This window comes from Sceloporus undulatus, chromosome 3 (assembly GCF_019175285.1).
Source record: "Sceloporus undulatus isolate JIND9_A2432 ecotype Alabama chromosome 3, SceUnd_v1.1, whole genome shotgun sequence".
Taxonomy (NCBI): domain Eukaryota; kingdom Metazoa; phylum Chordata; class Lepidosauria; order Squamata; family Phrynosomatidae; genus Sceloporus; species Sceloporus undulatus.
Window position 1 is genome coordinate 198481338 of NC_056524.1, and position 14291 is coordinate 198495628.

At 40.5% G+C, this 14291-nt stretch overlaps 1 protein-coding gene across 1 annotated transcript in view; it reads left to right on the forward strand.

Annotated features, from left to right (window-relative positions):
- The first annotated feature begins 1478 nt into the window (after positions 1-1478).
- PDZD8 (PDZ domain containing 8) overlaps positions 1479-14291 on the forward strand; it is a 58783-nt gene continuing 45970 nt past the window's right edge. The window contains exons 1-2 of the mRNA XM_042457035.1: positions 1479-2080; positions 4493-5064. Of these exons, the coding sequence (XP_042312969.1) occupies positions 1781-2080; positions 4493-5064 (872 nt within the window). The 5' untranslated portion in view covers positions 1479-1780. The remainder of the gene's footprint in view (positions 2081-4492; positions 5065-14291) is intronic.

A 14291-nucleotide genomic window follows, 5' to 3' on the forward strand; every position in this document is an offset into this window, starting at 1 on the left:
ATCAGGATTTGATTCCCCACTTAGCCATGGAAACCTACTGGGGGACTTAGGCCAAATCGCGCACTCTCAGCCCAAGAAAAGCCTGTGATAGGTTGTTGTTGTTGTTATTATTATTATTATTATCATAATTATCATTATTAACCTTTATTTATAAAGCGCTGTAAATTTACACAGTGCTGTACATACAATCTTTTTAATTGGACGGTTCCCTGCCCTCAGGCTTACAAACTAAAAAAGACATGACACAAAAGGGGAAGGGGAAGGGGATGAGGGTTAGCCTTAGGATCGCTATAAGTTACTTCAGGCTTGTGCCCTCTACTTTTCACCTCCTCCAGAGAGTCAACCTACTTTTCAACTAAATGGCAGTATAGGGTTTTGTCCAAATTTGAACAACAGAATGAGCCAACTTCAAATCATGATTAACTAAACTTTTCTAAACTTGGACTGGGCACAGTGTGGACTGGATTGCAGTTCTCATCTGTCCCAGGCAGTATAGCTAGTGAGGAGGAGGAATGCTGGGAGTTGCAGTTCTGAAGCATCTATTCTGGAGGGATGCATTTGGGCAAGTTTCCCTCTCTCAGCCTCAGAAGATGGCAAGGGCAAAGGTCCTCTGAACAAACCTTCTCAAGAAAAACCTAGGATAGCTTCGCCTTAGGGTTGCAGTCAGAAACAACTTGAAGGCACACAACAACAACCACAGCAACAACTATACAGAAAGGAATTTGAACTAAGACTTTGATCAACATTTTCAGGTTTCAAAGGCGCAAAGGGTGTCATGTTTTGAGCTTTGGACTGAGGGTTGGACTCAGCCATGGAAATCCACTGAGGGCCAAACACACACTGCAGAAATAATCCAGTTTGAGACTGCTTTAAATGCCCCGGCTCAATGCTATGGAATTCTGGGAACTGTAGTTTTGGGAGACATTTGGCCTTCTTCTCTATCAGAGAATAAACTACAGTTCCCAGGATTCCCTAACACTCAGCCGAGGCAGTTAAAGCGGTCTCAAACTGGATTATTTCTGCAGTGTGTTTGGACCATAGAGTGATAATATACATGGGATACACTATAAATATGTAACATACATAGAGAAGCCTCAATTGAGGCTCTTTAACTGCCTTGGCTCAATGTTAGGGAATGCTGGGACTTGTAGTTTATTGTGGCACCAGAGGAATCTAACAGAGAAAAGTCAATGCCTCGCAGAACTACAATTCCCAGAATCCCTTAGCACTGAGCCAGGGCAGTTAAAGCGGTCTCAAATTGGCTTATTACTGTTTTGGACTAAAGACCTCAAGCGAGGGGGGGGAGAGAAGAAATAGCGACGCGCATGCGCACTTCCCACAATTTCTCCTCTAGACCTTCCTTAATCCTTTTCCCCTCTCTCCCTCCGCGGCATTATGACGTCAGCGCGCCCTGTGACGCAACCCCGGGCTCTCCTCCAATCAAGAGAGCGGAAAAGAAAGAGGGGCGCGGAACTGCCGTTGGAGGCGGCTGTTTGTCTTTGGGAAAGGGAGGAGGGAGAGGAGGCGGAAGGGAAGCAAGGAAAGACCCGGATGAAGCCGTTGCTGCTGCTGCTGCTGCTGTTGTTGTGAGGAGGCGGAGAGGGCCGGGCGAGGGAGCCGCCGCCGTCGTCGTCGTCGCGGCGCTTGCTGGCGTTGAGGAGGCCGCCCTCGCGATGGAGCCGCCGCCGGCGGCGGAGGCATCCGCGGCGCCGCCACCCGCAACGCCGCCGTCTGCATCCTGTTCCTCGGGGGCGGCGTGAGGCGGGTCCGTGGGGCGACGATGCTTCCCGCGGTGTACGGTCTGCTGCTGTCGGCGCTGCTGGGCTCCTTCCTGACCCTCCTCCTCCAGCTGCTGCTCTTCTACCGCAGGAGCCCCGAGCCCCCCGAGGGCTCCCTCCGGGGAGAGGGCCCCGGCGCCTTCAGCGCCCGCGTGGTCCCGGACTCCAGCCTCAGGGAGTACTTCGCTGGCTTCCTCGGCTCCCAGGAGGCCCCTGAAGGCTCCCCGCAACAGACCCCTTCCAGGGGCGAGCAGCAGGCGCCCAGGCAGCAGCAGCCTCCGCCTCAGGACTCTTTCTCCTCGGTGGGTTGACAGGGGCCTCCACACTCTCGACTAAATGAAAGGCACAGATATAGGAGGGGGGACACCTGGACTGCATGTGAAAGGGATCTGGGAGTCCAAGGAGACCACAAGTTGAACATGAGTGAACAGTGTGATGCGGCAGCTAAAAAGGCCAATGCTATTTTAGGCTGCATCAATAGAAGTATAGTGTCTAGATCAAGAGAAGTAATAGTCCCACTCTATTCTGCTCTGGTCAGGCCCCACCTGGAACATTGTGTCCAGTTCTGGGCATCACAGTTTAAAAAGGACATTGAGAAACTAGAACCTGTCCAAAGGAGGGCGACTAAAATGGTGATGGGTCTGGAAACCATGCCCTATGACAGTGATGTCCAAACTCTGGCCCTTCAGGTGTTTTGGACTTCATCTCCCAGAAGCCCCAGCCACCTTGGCCAGTAGCCTAGAATTCTGGGAGCTGTAGTCTAGAACAGCTGGAGGGCCAAAGTTTGGACATCCCTGCCCTATGAGGAACGCCTTAGGGAGCTGGGATGTTTAGCCTGGAGAAGAGAAGGTTAAGAGGTGATATGAGAGCCCTGTTTAAATATTTGAAAGGATGTCATGTTGAAGAGGGAGCAAGCTTGTTTTCTGCTGCTCCAGAGACTAGGACCTGAAACAATGGATGCAAGCTCCTGACAGTAAGGGCTGTTCTACAGTGGAACACACTCCCTTGAAGTGTAGTGGAGTCTCCCTCCTTGGAGGTCTTTAAGCAGAGGCTGGATGGCCATCTGTCAGGGATGCTTTGATTGAGAGTTCCTGCATGACAGGGGTTTGGACTGGATGGCCCTAGCAGTCTCTTCCAACTCTACGATTCTACGATTCTGTAAGTCGACCTCATGTATAAGTCAAGGGAATTTTTCAGGGTCAAAATCCTGGATTTTGATATGACCCATGGTTAAGTCGAAAGGTGAAACTGGGGGCTATAGGGAAGGATGGAAAGGGGGAAATACCACTTCCGTCCCTCCTTCTCTGCACCTCTCCTGACCGACTCCCAGGTGCCGGAGGAGAGGTTTTAACATAGGGTCGAGAAATGAAGCAGATGGATTTAAATGGAGAGAGGTTTTTCCCCCCTCATAGGAAGCCAGGTCTTGCAAAAGGGACTGGAGAGATGGTTTTAAATGGAGAGGGTTGGGTTTTTTTTTTAATAAGAAGCCAGATCTTGAAAAATGGAGCAGAGAGAGATGCAAGTGGATTTAAATGGGGATTTTTTTTCCCCAATAGGAAGCCAGGTCTTGCAGTATGGAGCAGAGAAAGAAGCAAGTATTTTTAAGTGGGGAGTTTTTCCGATAGGAAGCAAAGGCTTGCAAAACAGATTGGAGGGAAAAGGAATTGGTGTTGAATTGAGGTTGGGGCATCAGGTTTGCTTGCTTTAGGACCTTTCTAAGCACTACTATGTACTGACCCTTATATACGTCTACCTAAGATTTTAGGGGCAATTTTGGGGCATAAATTTCTCAACTTTTAGTCAAGTATATACAGTAATCTAAAACCAGACTATTAAGCAGACTTAGCAGGAAGACCCAGAGCTGATTGGAAAGGAAAACAGAGTTTAATAATAGTACATTTTATTTATAGCCCACCTCTCCAGGCCGATCAAGGCGGATTACAACAAACAGGATAATAATAAAAATACAATATACAATTTAAATTCACCTTTCTAATTTATCCCCAATCCCCCTCCCAATCATAAAAGGAACAAACTAAAAACAATAACAATTATTTTATATTGTTACTGATTTTAGTTTGTTATTACTATTAATGGATTACTAGTTATTATTAGTTTATTACTGTTTATGATTGGAAAGTTTATATTTGTATGAACAACAATATAAAATACTAATTAAAAATAATAAAAATTAGCTAAAATTGAAGGTAATTGGAGGTGAGACGTCTGTTGTTCTAGGGGAAGATGGGGGCCATCAATATCAGTGAAGGGGAGGCGAATTTGGAAAGGTTTTATTCCGTTGCAACTGTTCCCAGAGGACATACATCCAAATTACTGGGACCCAGATCCCTGAAAGAATCAGCCCTTTCTAGTTCCTGGGAACAAAGGAAACCACAAACCACATTTCATTGGTGACATATAAAATAAAACATTTTACACCCCTGTATATTCACAGCGTGTTCAAATGTTACACCTAATGTATGTCTTGTGGGTTACCTGACAATCAAATTGGTTATCCAAATTTGTCTGTGCAGTACTTCCCTTTTATTTGGGTTAGACTCTTAAATATGGAGCCATTTCCAAAACATTTACATTCCAAAACAGAGGATTTGACATGACCTAGATTAACAACCTTTGCTCTTAGTACATTTTAGCTCTATAATATTTAACTTCTGAGCATAAGTAAAATTCCAATTCAAATCTATCCTTTTTAGGTGGCGTGCACTGAGGAGACCCTGTACTGGCTGAACGCCATCTGCTTCTTCCTCTTCCGGGAGCTGAAGGACACCTCCTACATCCGGCACTGGGTTACCCGCAAGATCAAGGTGGAGTTTGAGGAGCTGCTCCAGGCCAAGGTGACCGGGAAGGTCCTTGAAGGGCTCAGCCTCCGCGACGTGGCCTTTGGCAACGTCATCCCGCTTTTCAAGAACATCAAGCTCCTCCGCCCAGTCATCTGCAGCGAGGAAGGCTGCCCCGAGGAGCTGGACTTCGAGCTTGACGTCGAGTACGAAGGAGGCTTCCACCTGGCCATCGACGCTGACCTTGTCTTTGGCAAGTCAGCCTACCTCTTCGCCAAGATCGCCCGGTTGGCAGGACGGCTGAGGCTGGTCTTCACCCGCCTGCCCTTCACCCACTGGTCCTTCAGCTTCGTTGACGAGCCCCTAATTGACCTGGAGGTCAGGTCGCAATTCGAAGGGCGACCCCTGCCTCAGCTCACCTCCATCATTGTGGGACAGTTCAAGAAAGTGATCAAGCGCAAACATACTTTACCTCACTATAAAATCAGGTAAGGCACTATAGCTCGACCTGGAGAGAAATATATATGTGTGTGTATGCTATATATATATATATACAGAGAGAGAGAGAGAGAGAGAGTGAGACAGAGAAAGAGAATATATTTGTACACACACACACATATACACATGCACACACACACAAGTATTTACATACTTATACGCTCATGATTACATAATGAGCATATACAGTAAGTTATACTTTGTGTGTGTATGTGTATGCTTACTGTATACATTCATGTATAAGTCTGGAAATATGTATATATGTATATATAGTAAATGTATACTATAATTCCTCCCTATCTCTCTCTCTCTCTCTCTCTCTCTATATATATATATGTATATGTATATATGTGTGTGTCTCTCTCTCTCTCTCTCTCTATATATATATATATATATAGAGAGAGAGAGAGAGAGAGAGTATGTACATACAGTGGACCCTTGTTATACGCTGGGGTTTGATTCCAAGATCCCCCATGGATAACAGAATCTGTGTATGCTCAAGTCCCATTAAGTATAATGACATAGCAAAATGGTGTCCCTTACAAAAAAGGGGGGGGGGGAAATCAAGGTTTGATATTTGAAATTTATACTTTTTTTGAACATTTTCAAACCATGTATGCTTGAATCCATGTATAAAAACTCCGTGTATAAGAAGGGCCAACTGTATATAATATTTATATAGAGGGAGCGTGTATGTGTGTGTGTGTACACACACAGACACATGAGCATATACATATATATGCTTACTGTATGCTCAAGACTATATATATAGTCATGAGCATATACAGTAAGTTATACTTTGTGTGTGTGTGTGTGTCCGTGTATATATGTTTACTGTATATATTCATGTATAAGTCTGGAAATATATACACGCACATATAGAGTATATATGCATCAGTATTCCTCTCTCTCACTATACACACACGAGTATATACATTAAGTTTTACATATGTGTGTGTGTTTGTGTATAGATAGATAGATAGATAGAGAGTGTGTATGTATATATGTGTATATATATATATATACACACAAACACACACACACACATATACACCAGCGTTCCTCTCACTATGTACACACGTGAGTGTGCGTGTGTGTGTGTGTGTATATATATATATATACTTACTGTATATGCTCATGAATGTGTGTGTGTGTACACTCATCTATGAGTCTAGAAATATATGTTACAGTTGTGTGTGTGTTTGCTGTATATACCCATGTATAAGTGGAAATTATAGTCAAATAATTAACCCCAAAAAACCTGACTTGGCTTGTCCACTGATCAATGTAAATACTGTAACTCTTATTTAAAAAGGGAATAATCTTACGTTGAAAGGCAAGAGTGTAATCTGTCCTTGAAACATGGATCCTCCTGTGTTCTTTCATCCATGTAAACCTTTACTATAAGGACAAACAGTTATGTCTATCAGAACTGTGTACATTCTTTGGTATTGTTTTCCTTTGCTTCATCATTTACTTTCTTTGTTACCATTGCCCCCTAGGTTTCAGCCTTCACTTATCCATGGGTCATATCAAATTCTATAATTTTGGCTCCAAAACCTGTATTCAACTTTATGTGAAGTCGACTTACAGTAGAGTATACACAGTAAATCATCCACTAGGTGGGTGAGAAGGCAGAAGGAAAGCAAAGAAGTATGAGGGGGGTGTTTAAAAGCTGCATAGAAAATACTTTCTGAAGGTGTTAATGAAAGGGGAAAGTGAGCAAGGCTCACACCTTCATTCATGGCTATACAACTGCACAGCATATTTTATTAGCGAGTTTTTTAGTTGTATTCCAGACCCATACTCCTAGCCAGCATAGCCAGTGTGAGGAATGCTGGCATTTGGAGTCCAGCAACTGCTGGAGGGCTGCATTGTTCCCACACTTGCACTAAATGTTTGAAGAAGAGTTCAGTCAGTATATCACTGCTTGTTTGGGACTTTTAAAAACCAGCTACTAAAGGCTCAATTGCAGATAATTCCAATGAGCAAGTGAAATGGGAGGCATCTGCAATGTCAGTATGATTACACAAAATGCTTAGTGATGAGCTGAAAATTTTTAAAAAGCATGTGTAATAAATCAAAGGGAAAATCCTGTACAGATAAGAATCCACCACCTGTAGGGACAGACCTAGCAGAGTTAAACTAATAACAGCAGGAATGACAGTTTCATGTATGTTTGAAAGGAGAAGAAAGAAACACTAGGTCTGTTGCTTGGTAAATATGATGAAATCAGAAAAGGTTCTTCATTTGCCTTTCTTCCACCCCCACCCCCCAAGATTTTGCAACCTTCCATAAGTAGTGATATACTCTCATAATCGTGTCAAACAATCATGGAGAGTTAGTGAGATGCCAAATGTCCCACTCTTCAAAAGGCTGAAAAGGAGGTCAGGGAGACTTCAGACAGGCCTGTTGGACTTTGATAGCAGGGAACACACTAGAACAGATAATAAAGAAGTCATTTTGTAAGCACTTTGATAACAGTGCAATGGTAACTAGAAGGCAGCATGAATTTGTCAAACATAAATTTTGAAAGACAGTTGCAGAAAAGATGGCAAGGATTTGTTCTCTGCTGCCTAAGAAGGGAAGACTAAATTTGATGGGCTTCAATTACAAAAAGTTAAATTTCAGTGAAATGTTAGAAACTTTTAAATCATAAGAGCAGATTTGTGATGAACCAATTATCACAGGCAAACTCCATTATTGGAGGTCTTTGAACAAAGGCTGGAGAACCATGTGTTGGGAATGCAATAGCTCTTCATTTGTTGATCTAACAACCTATTGTTTTCCCCTTCCTCCAAAGGTCTCTACAGAAAACAAAAAGCTCTTTTTGAGGGGTGCCAAGAGCCATCGCTACTAATGCTCCTTCCTGTGGAAGCATAGTGAGAAAATTATCCCTTTTTACTCTGTGAACCACAGAGCACTTTAAGGAAATTATAGATGCTTTCTTTGCATTCATATTGACCTTCTGTAGAGCTTCCTTTGCTTAAGGCACATGCAGAACCTGTTGCCCTCCAAATGTTGAGTTCTAATGTCTAGCCCTAGCTAGTATGGCAAGTGGATTGGAAAGTGGACTGAGAAGCCTAACAGCTTCTGGAGGGTCACAGGATCTGCATTCTTAGCTTATAGATAACTCAGAGGAAGGTGTCTTTGTGCTACCAGGAGTGTTGAACAATGATACTAGAGTTATGCCCATGTACTCAAATAGTACTTAGTCATTTGTCACTCATAGTTAAATTTTGTACACTGGGTCAGCTGTCTTATGGAATGTATTTGGGAGTAAGACCTGTTAAATTTAGTGAGACTTCTAAATAGATGTGTGTAAAATTGTGCCATTAATCACTGAAAGGCCTACTTCACCTGTAAGCCTCTACTGAAAGGTGATTTCTTCCTTTCTTTCTTGACTTTCACCATTGAACAATCAAATTGTTAACATTAGTTTATAACATACTATGAGACATAATATGAGACTGTGAGCATTAGGTCATAACATAATATGAGACAAACAATTTTCAGGTTTGTATTTATTTACAGTATCCCAAGTTTTCTCCTAGGAATTCAAGAAAGCTAACAGTAATGATAATGACACAGTAGCAGCCAAAATGTTTAAATTATTCACAAAGCAGTGACAGATTTAAAATAGCAAGTTAAAATCATATACCAAATGCCTTCCTAAAACTTATGATCTCTACTAGGTTCTGAAAGCTTATCTGGGATATAGCAAGAAACGTCCTTTTCACACTAAATTGTTACAATGCTATATTCCACTTAAGCCGCTATCGGAACATCCTGTGGCATTCTGGGGTTTGTAGTTTAGTGAGTCCCAAGAACGCTCTGGCCAAGAATTCTAAATGACCCTTCCTAAACTGCATATCCCAGGATACCATTGGATGTTGCCATGGCAGTTTAAGTAGAATAAAGCCTTGTAACAGTGTAGTGTGATAAGCAGCATGGACCTCCCTTTGAAGGAAGTTTTTGAGCTAAGACACACACATTGAAAAGGCTTGCATTCCTAAAACTCAAGTACTTTTTTCTGATTTATTTAGTGTAACAAATATGTTGATATAGTGTCAGGAAAACAGGTGTTTTCATATTGAAGTAATAGTTAATATTGGGCACAAAGTCTGAAACAAACAAACAAACAAAATGTTCAGGCATAGTACTGAATATCTTTTCTCCATTTTCCTTAGCATTGGGAAATGGTTTCAAGCAGCCTGAGTGTCTGTGGGAGTGGGAGGCTTCTTCAGTTTGTTATGGGTTAAGTCTTGCTGGCAAAAGCTAAGTTTACATCTCTCACTTAGAAAGCATGGAAGGGCTTTATGGTGTGCAACTGGGTAAAATAGTGGTTGTTTTGATTGCACACTACAAGGCATTTGCGTAGTTAAGTGTCAGGTTTTATTTTTGTTATGAAAAGACTTACTATCTTTTTATACTAGATCTACATTTGCTCACTGAGCTCTGCATCTCCTATGAACATTTTGAGAAGTGCAAAAATTCCTAGAATGCAGGAAGTTAACTGACACATTCTTTCAAGTTTTGATCCTGTTCTCCCCCCCCCCCCCCTTGTGTTGTATATATAAGATTGATGAGCCAGTAAAAAAATTCTGGTGGGCTGTATACTTTTTCTGATGATTTCAGGCAGTACTGACTACCTTTCTTGTTGGAGGCAAGGGGCTTGCTTAGCTTCCACGTTCTCCCAGCTTCCTGTTTTGCTGTAGGGTGTTAGGAATGGGAGGAAAATAGTGTAAGAGTATGAGTGAGAAGATGATTTTTCCTCTTCCTGAATGCTTCATTCTCACTTATATTCCTCTCCCACTGGGGCGTTGACAGACAGTACCAAAAACAAATAGTTTTCATTTAATGTTTTTATATTTTGTTCCCTTCCTGTACGCGGATATGAATGATAGCTGTGTAATTGCAGCTGTGTAATATGGGAGATAGCTGTGTAATAAACCCCTTTCCAGCATACCAAGAGTTTTGTATTTCTACCCTGGTTTAATAATTGAGTAACAACAGGCCCTTTGGATAAAAATGAGGAAAAGTTGATACTATTATTTTTGCATTCTGTTTCTCTTATACATAACATTTTCACTGATTTTTGGTTTGATTTTTTTTAAATCTGGTGAATCATATTATGTCTTTGTTTTCACTTTTTTTTTAAAAAAAGCAATGCATTGTAAGGATTACTTCAATGCATTTGACTCACTGTTGTTGGTGTTATGATACATCATAGCAACCATTTGCAGTGTTCTGTACAGTACTTAAGATTTGTATTTTTTTTTTATCATGGGAATAGTTCTCTGTGTTCCCTTGAAAGCCCTCTTGAAGACTAGTTTTGAAGGAGTAGTTGTGTTAGCCTGTTGCCACAGAAACAGCAGTAAAGAATCTTAGGAAGTCTTAAAGACTAACCACTTTCATTTGGCATAAGCTTTCATGGTGTGTGAACTGGAGTCCACAGAGGCTTATGCCAAACAACAATTCTTAGTCTTTAATCTGCCCCAGGATTTTTTTGCTTTGAATTGGAAGTAGTCTAGAGGATAGTCTCATGAGTAGTGAAAAACTACTACCAGAAGTAAAAATGTATCATCCCTTTGTGTGTGCACAAACACTTTAATGCATGCACATGTGTATCTCATGCTCTTGGTTCTTAAAATGTATGTAAAAGGACTGTTAGACTTTTGAGTTTTGTGGTTTCTTCTTAAAAAATACAGTTGGCCCTCCGCATTTGCTGCTTTAACTTTGTGGATTTGATTATTTGTGGTTTTGATTAATATGTTCTCTCTAGGAATTTCTAGGCCCTACAGCAGGAAGCTGACTATGGAGTTGTGCCAGAGAACCTAGAGAGAGCACTTCTCTAGGAATTTGTAGATCCTCTAGCATGATTCTATCATCAACTTCCAGCAGATATTGACCATAGAATTGCACTGGAGGGCCTGGGGATTCCTAGAGAGGTGTTCTCTCAGGTAAAAAGAATAGTGTTTTTCTTATTTGTATTGTTTCCACATTCATGGGGGTCCTTCACCCCTAACCCCAGCGAATGTGGAGGGACCACTGTTGGGCCCCTCTTAGTATTATATATTGTCAGTGTCTACTTTCCCGTGTATTCAAGTAGCATGAGGTGCCTACTGACCTTAAGGAATTTGTTTCTGTTTTGTTCACACATAAAGCACATGTAGGATGGAATTCTGTGGGTACACTGTGTCAGTGTAATGTTCCATTATGCTATCATAGTTCATTTTGTTCAAGGTTGTATAGCAGCAGTATTGCGGAAGGCAGATAAAACCATCTCCATCACCATCTGGAAAAAACGATACCAGCTTTCAAGCAACTTGTTTCCACAGTATGTCTAAAGATGCTCAGAGAAGGCTTGAAGAATTGCCTTCGTACTGGTGATTTTCCAAGGCAGCCTTCCTAGAGCACCATTAACTTTGAAGACCCTTGCAGAAGTCAGACACCATGGAAATATGCTGCAGAGGTGCTGACAGCTTTCTCTGCCTTCTGGTTGCTGCTGCCATACCCATGGCTTTTTAGATCCTTCGGTTGGAGCCTATGCTACTGTAATAGTGCTGGCCTTCAAGATCTCAGCTGTAAAGTTTTCTCCCTCTACCTATCCATTTCCTAGAGCAAGGCATGTCAGAAGGGAGTCTAACCTGACATTAATTCTTGCTGTTCCTGATATTGTCGCAAAGAATTGATGGGTGGACCCTTGGTCTGATCCAGTAAAACATATTTTAAAATGTTTTCTAGCAGCAGTGCATTTTTATTTTAACACAGTTTAGCTACACCTTCGTTTCCTTCGACTTCTTGAGTCTTTGTATTACTTGTAAAAACAAAAATTAATTGCACAAGACTGAAGTTCACTCACTTCTGTCTAACAAGTAATACAGTCAGCCCTCCATATCCAAGCAAACTTTGTTTTTGCTATTTTATATAAAGGACATCATTTTACTATATTGTAAATCTTGTATATAACGACTTCAGCACCCATGGAATTTGGTATTCATAAAGGGTTGTGGAGCCAAACTCCAGCAGATACCAAAGGCCCACTGTAATGATTTTTGGGTAAGAGTTACTGTTTTATCCTCTATTTAGTTTACTTGTAGTGCAGCATTATGTATCTTAGGCATTTGACATATCAAGGAAGATGCTGTCCCATTTTTTAAAAGTTCAGTTTGTAGAGTGGTTTATAACATGACAGAAGAGATATGCTGAAAGTGTCTTGAGGGGTGGTTGGATTACAAATTCCAACATTCTTTACCATTGGTTGTGCTGGGGACTTTAGTCCAACATCATCTGGCGTGATGAATGATTCTCATTCCTGCTTTACAAGTTGCTCATTGGTGAATAACTTTTAAATTTTGTTATATCTTCAGAGGGAAAATGTGTAAACTATCTTGAGTAATTGCTAGGAGCTTAGAAGTTGGCAGATCTTCTGGATCAAGGAAACTTTAGCAAACATAAACTGAAACTAAATCACTGTGAAGGTGTCTTTTAAACTTGAGGCACATCTGTTACATAACTAGTCAGGAATTCTTAAAATAACAGTGTAAAATGTGACCTTTATTCATCAGATAGTCACTTAAGGCAAACATGAAATAAACTATTTATATGGTAATCTTAAGAAGTTTTTCCTGCTTTTCTTGAAGGATCTTACTTCTAAGTAAATATGTATAAGTGGTTAGGACTGCAGTTTGAGTGATTGTTTTCTTTTCTTTAAAGCTCTAACCTTTGAGTACAGAGAACCCAAACCAGAGTAGAGAATCCTAGAGGGTTTTCCACTTTAATTTCTATTGTTGCATTGTCTTTTGGCTAGAATGTAAATTAAAGAATGTAGTAGACAAAGTGAACATGGCTTCTTTTGTAACAGTTTTTCTTTCTTTCTTCTGATTTTGAAGAGTAGACATTTTCGCTCCTAACTTGAGATTTAATCTCTGAATAATTGTTACTGAGCACAATACAGACCTATGGTAATTCTATATATTAATGCTAGAGTTTTTCTTAATGATGTCCACTGTTGCAAGGTTAACACTGATTTTCTGTAATTTGTCCTTTGCCAGTCTTATTTGGCAAGATAGCTCCCTAGATACTTTCTCAAGTTTTAATAAGCCTACTACTACTACTGTACTGATGCGCTCTGTTTCATTAGCAAGTCCATGTCTAATGTAAACTTGAAATTTATCTTCAAATTTGAGGGTAAACCTGGAGATTCAAGTTCTTTCCAGAATTGGTTTCAGTTGTGCTTGGTGTATACCTTTTTAGTTTAAAAACTTGTCTTTCCTTAGAAGAAAAAGAATTTGGTACATTATCACAAGTAATTCGTATAAAATATTAAGACTAATCTGATACTTTCAGTCTCTAAAAATACTGACATTATAAAGCTAAAATTCACCTTTGTTTCTTATATGCTTCATCATGTTCTGTTAACTTTATCCCTTATTTATAAAGTGTTATGAATTTTTTCATAACTTCCATTTTGGCCTGGATTTATTTATTTATTTATTTATTTGATTTATATTTGGTTTTTCCCACAGAATGAGATTCATGGCATCTTACAATAATTTAAAAAGATTGAGATAAAACTTTACTTTACAAAAGTTAAAAAATTAAACAACAATATTATTAAAAGAACATGATTAAAACAGTTAAAACACTTAAAACATATTTAAAACATGAAAAGTAAGTCTGAACATGACTGATTCTGAGTTACTTTAATAATATATAGGTTGGTTGCCTGATTAAAATCTTTAAGGATGAGGGAATCCTCTTCTAAAGTGATGATTGGTATCTGCATGGTTCATAAGTGCTGTATGTATAGAGAATCATTATGGTGTAGAGAGGTTGACTCTGGAAGAGGAGGGATTGAATCACCACTCTGTCATGAAGACTCATGGATAATCTTGCACACGTCTCACTTTCTCAGCCTTAGAGAAAGGCAGTGGCTAGTCACCTCTGAATATATTCCTAAGGAAACTTCTTGATAGGGTTGCTATAAGTTGGAATTGATCTGAAGGTGCAGAATTATAAATTGTATCTATAGCATTTGCTGACTGATTTCTTGGGAACACCTCTTTTACAGATAGCAGGACTGGAGGAAGGCTAGATTAGGACATCTGATTCTCTTTGTGAAGGAACGTTTATGGTATCTTCTGTAGTCTGAAGAAATAGAAGTTGAGTATTTTGACATGTTAGAGAATAGGACTTGCTACAAACGTACAGT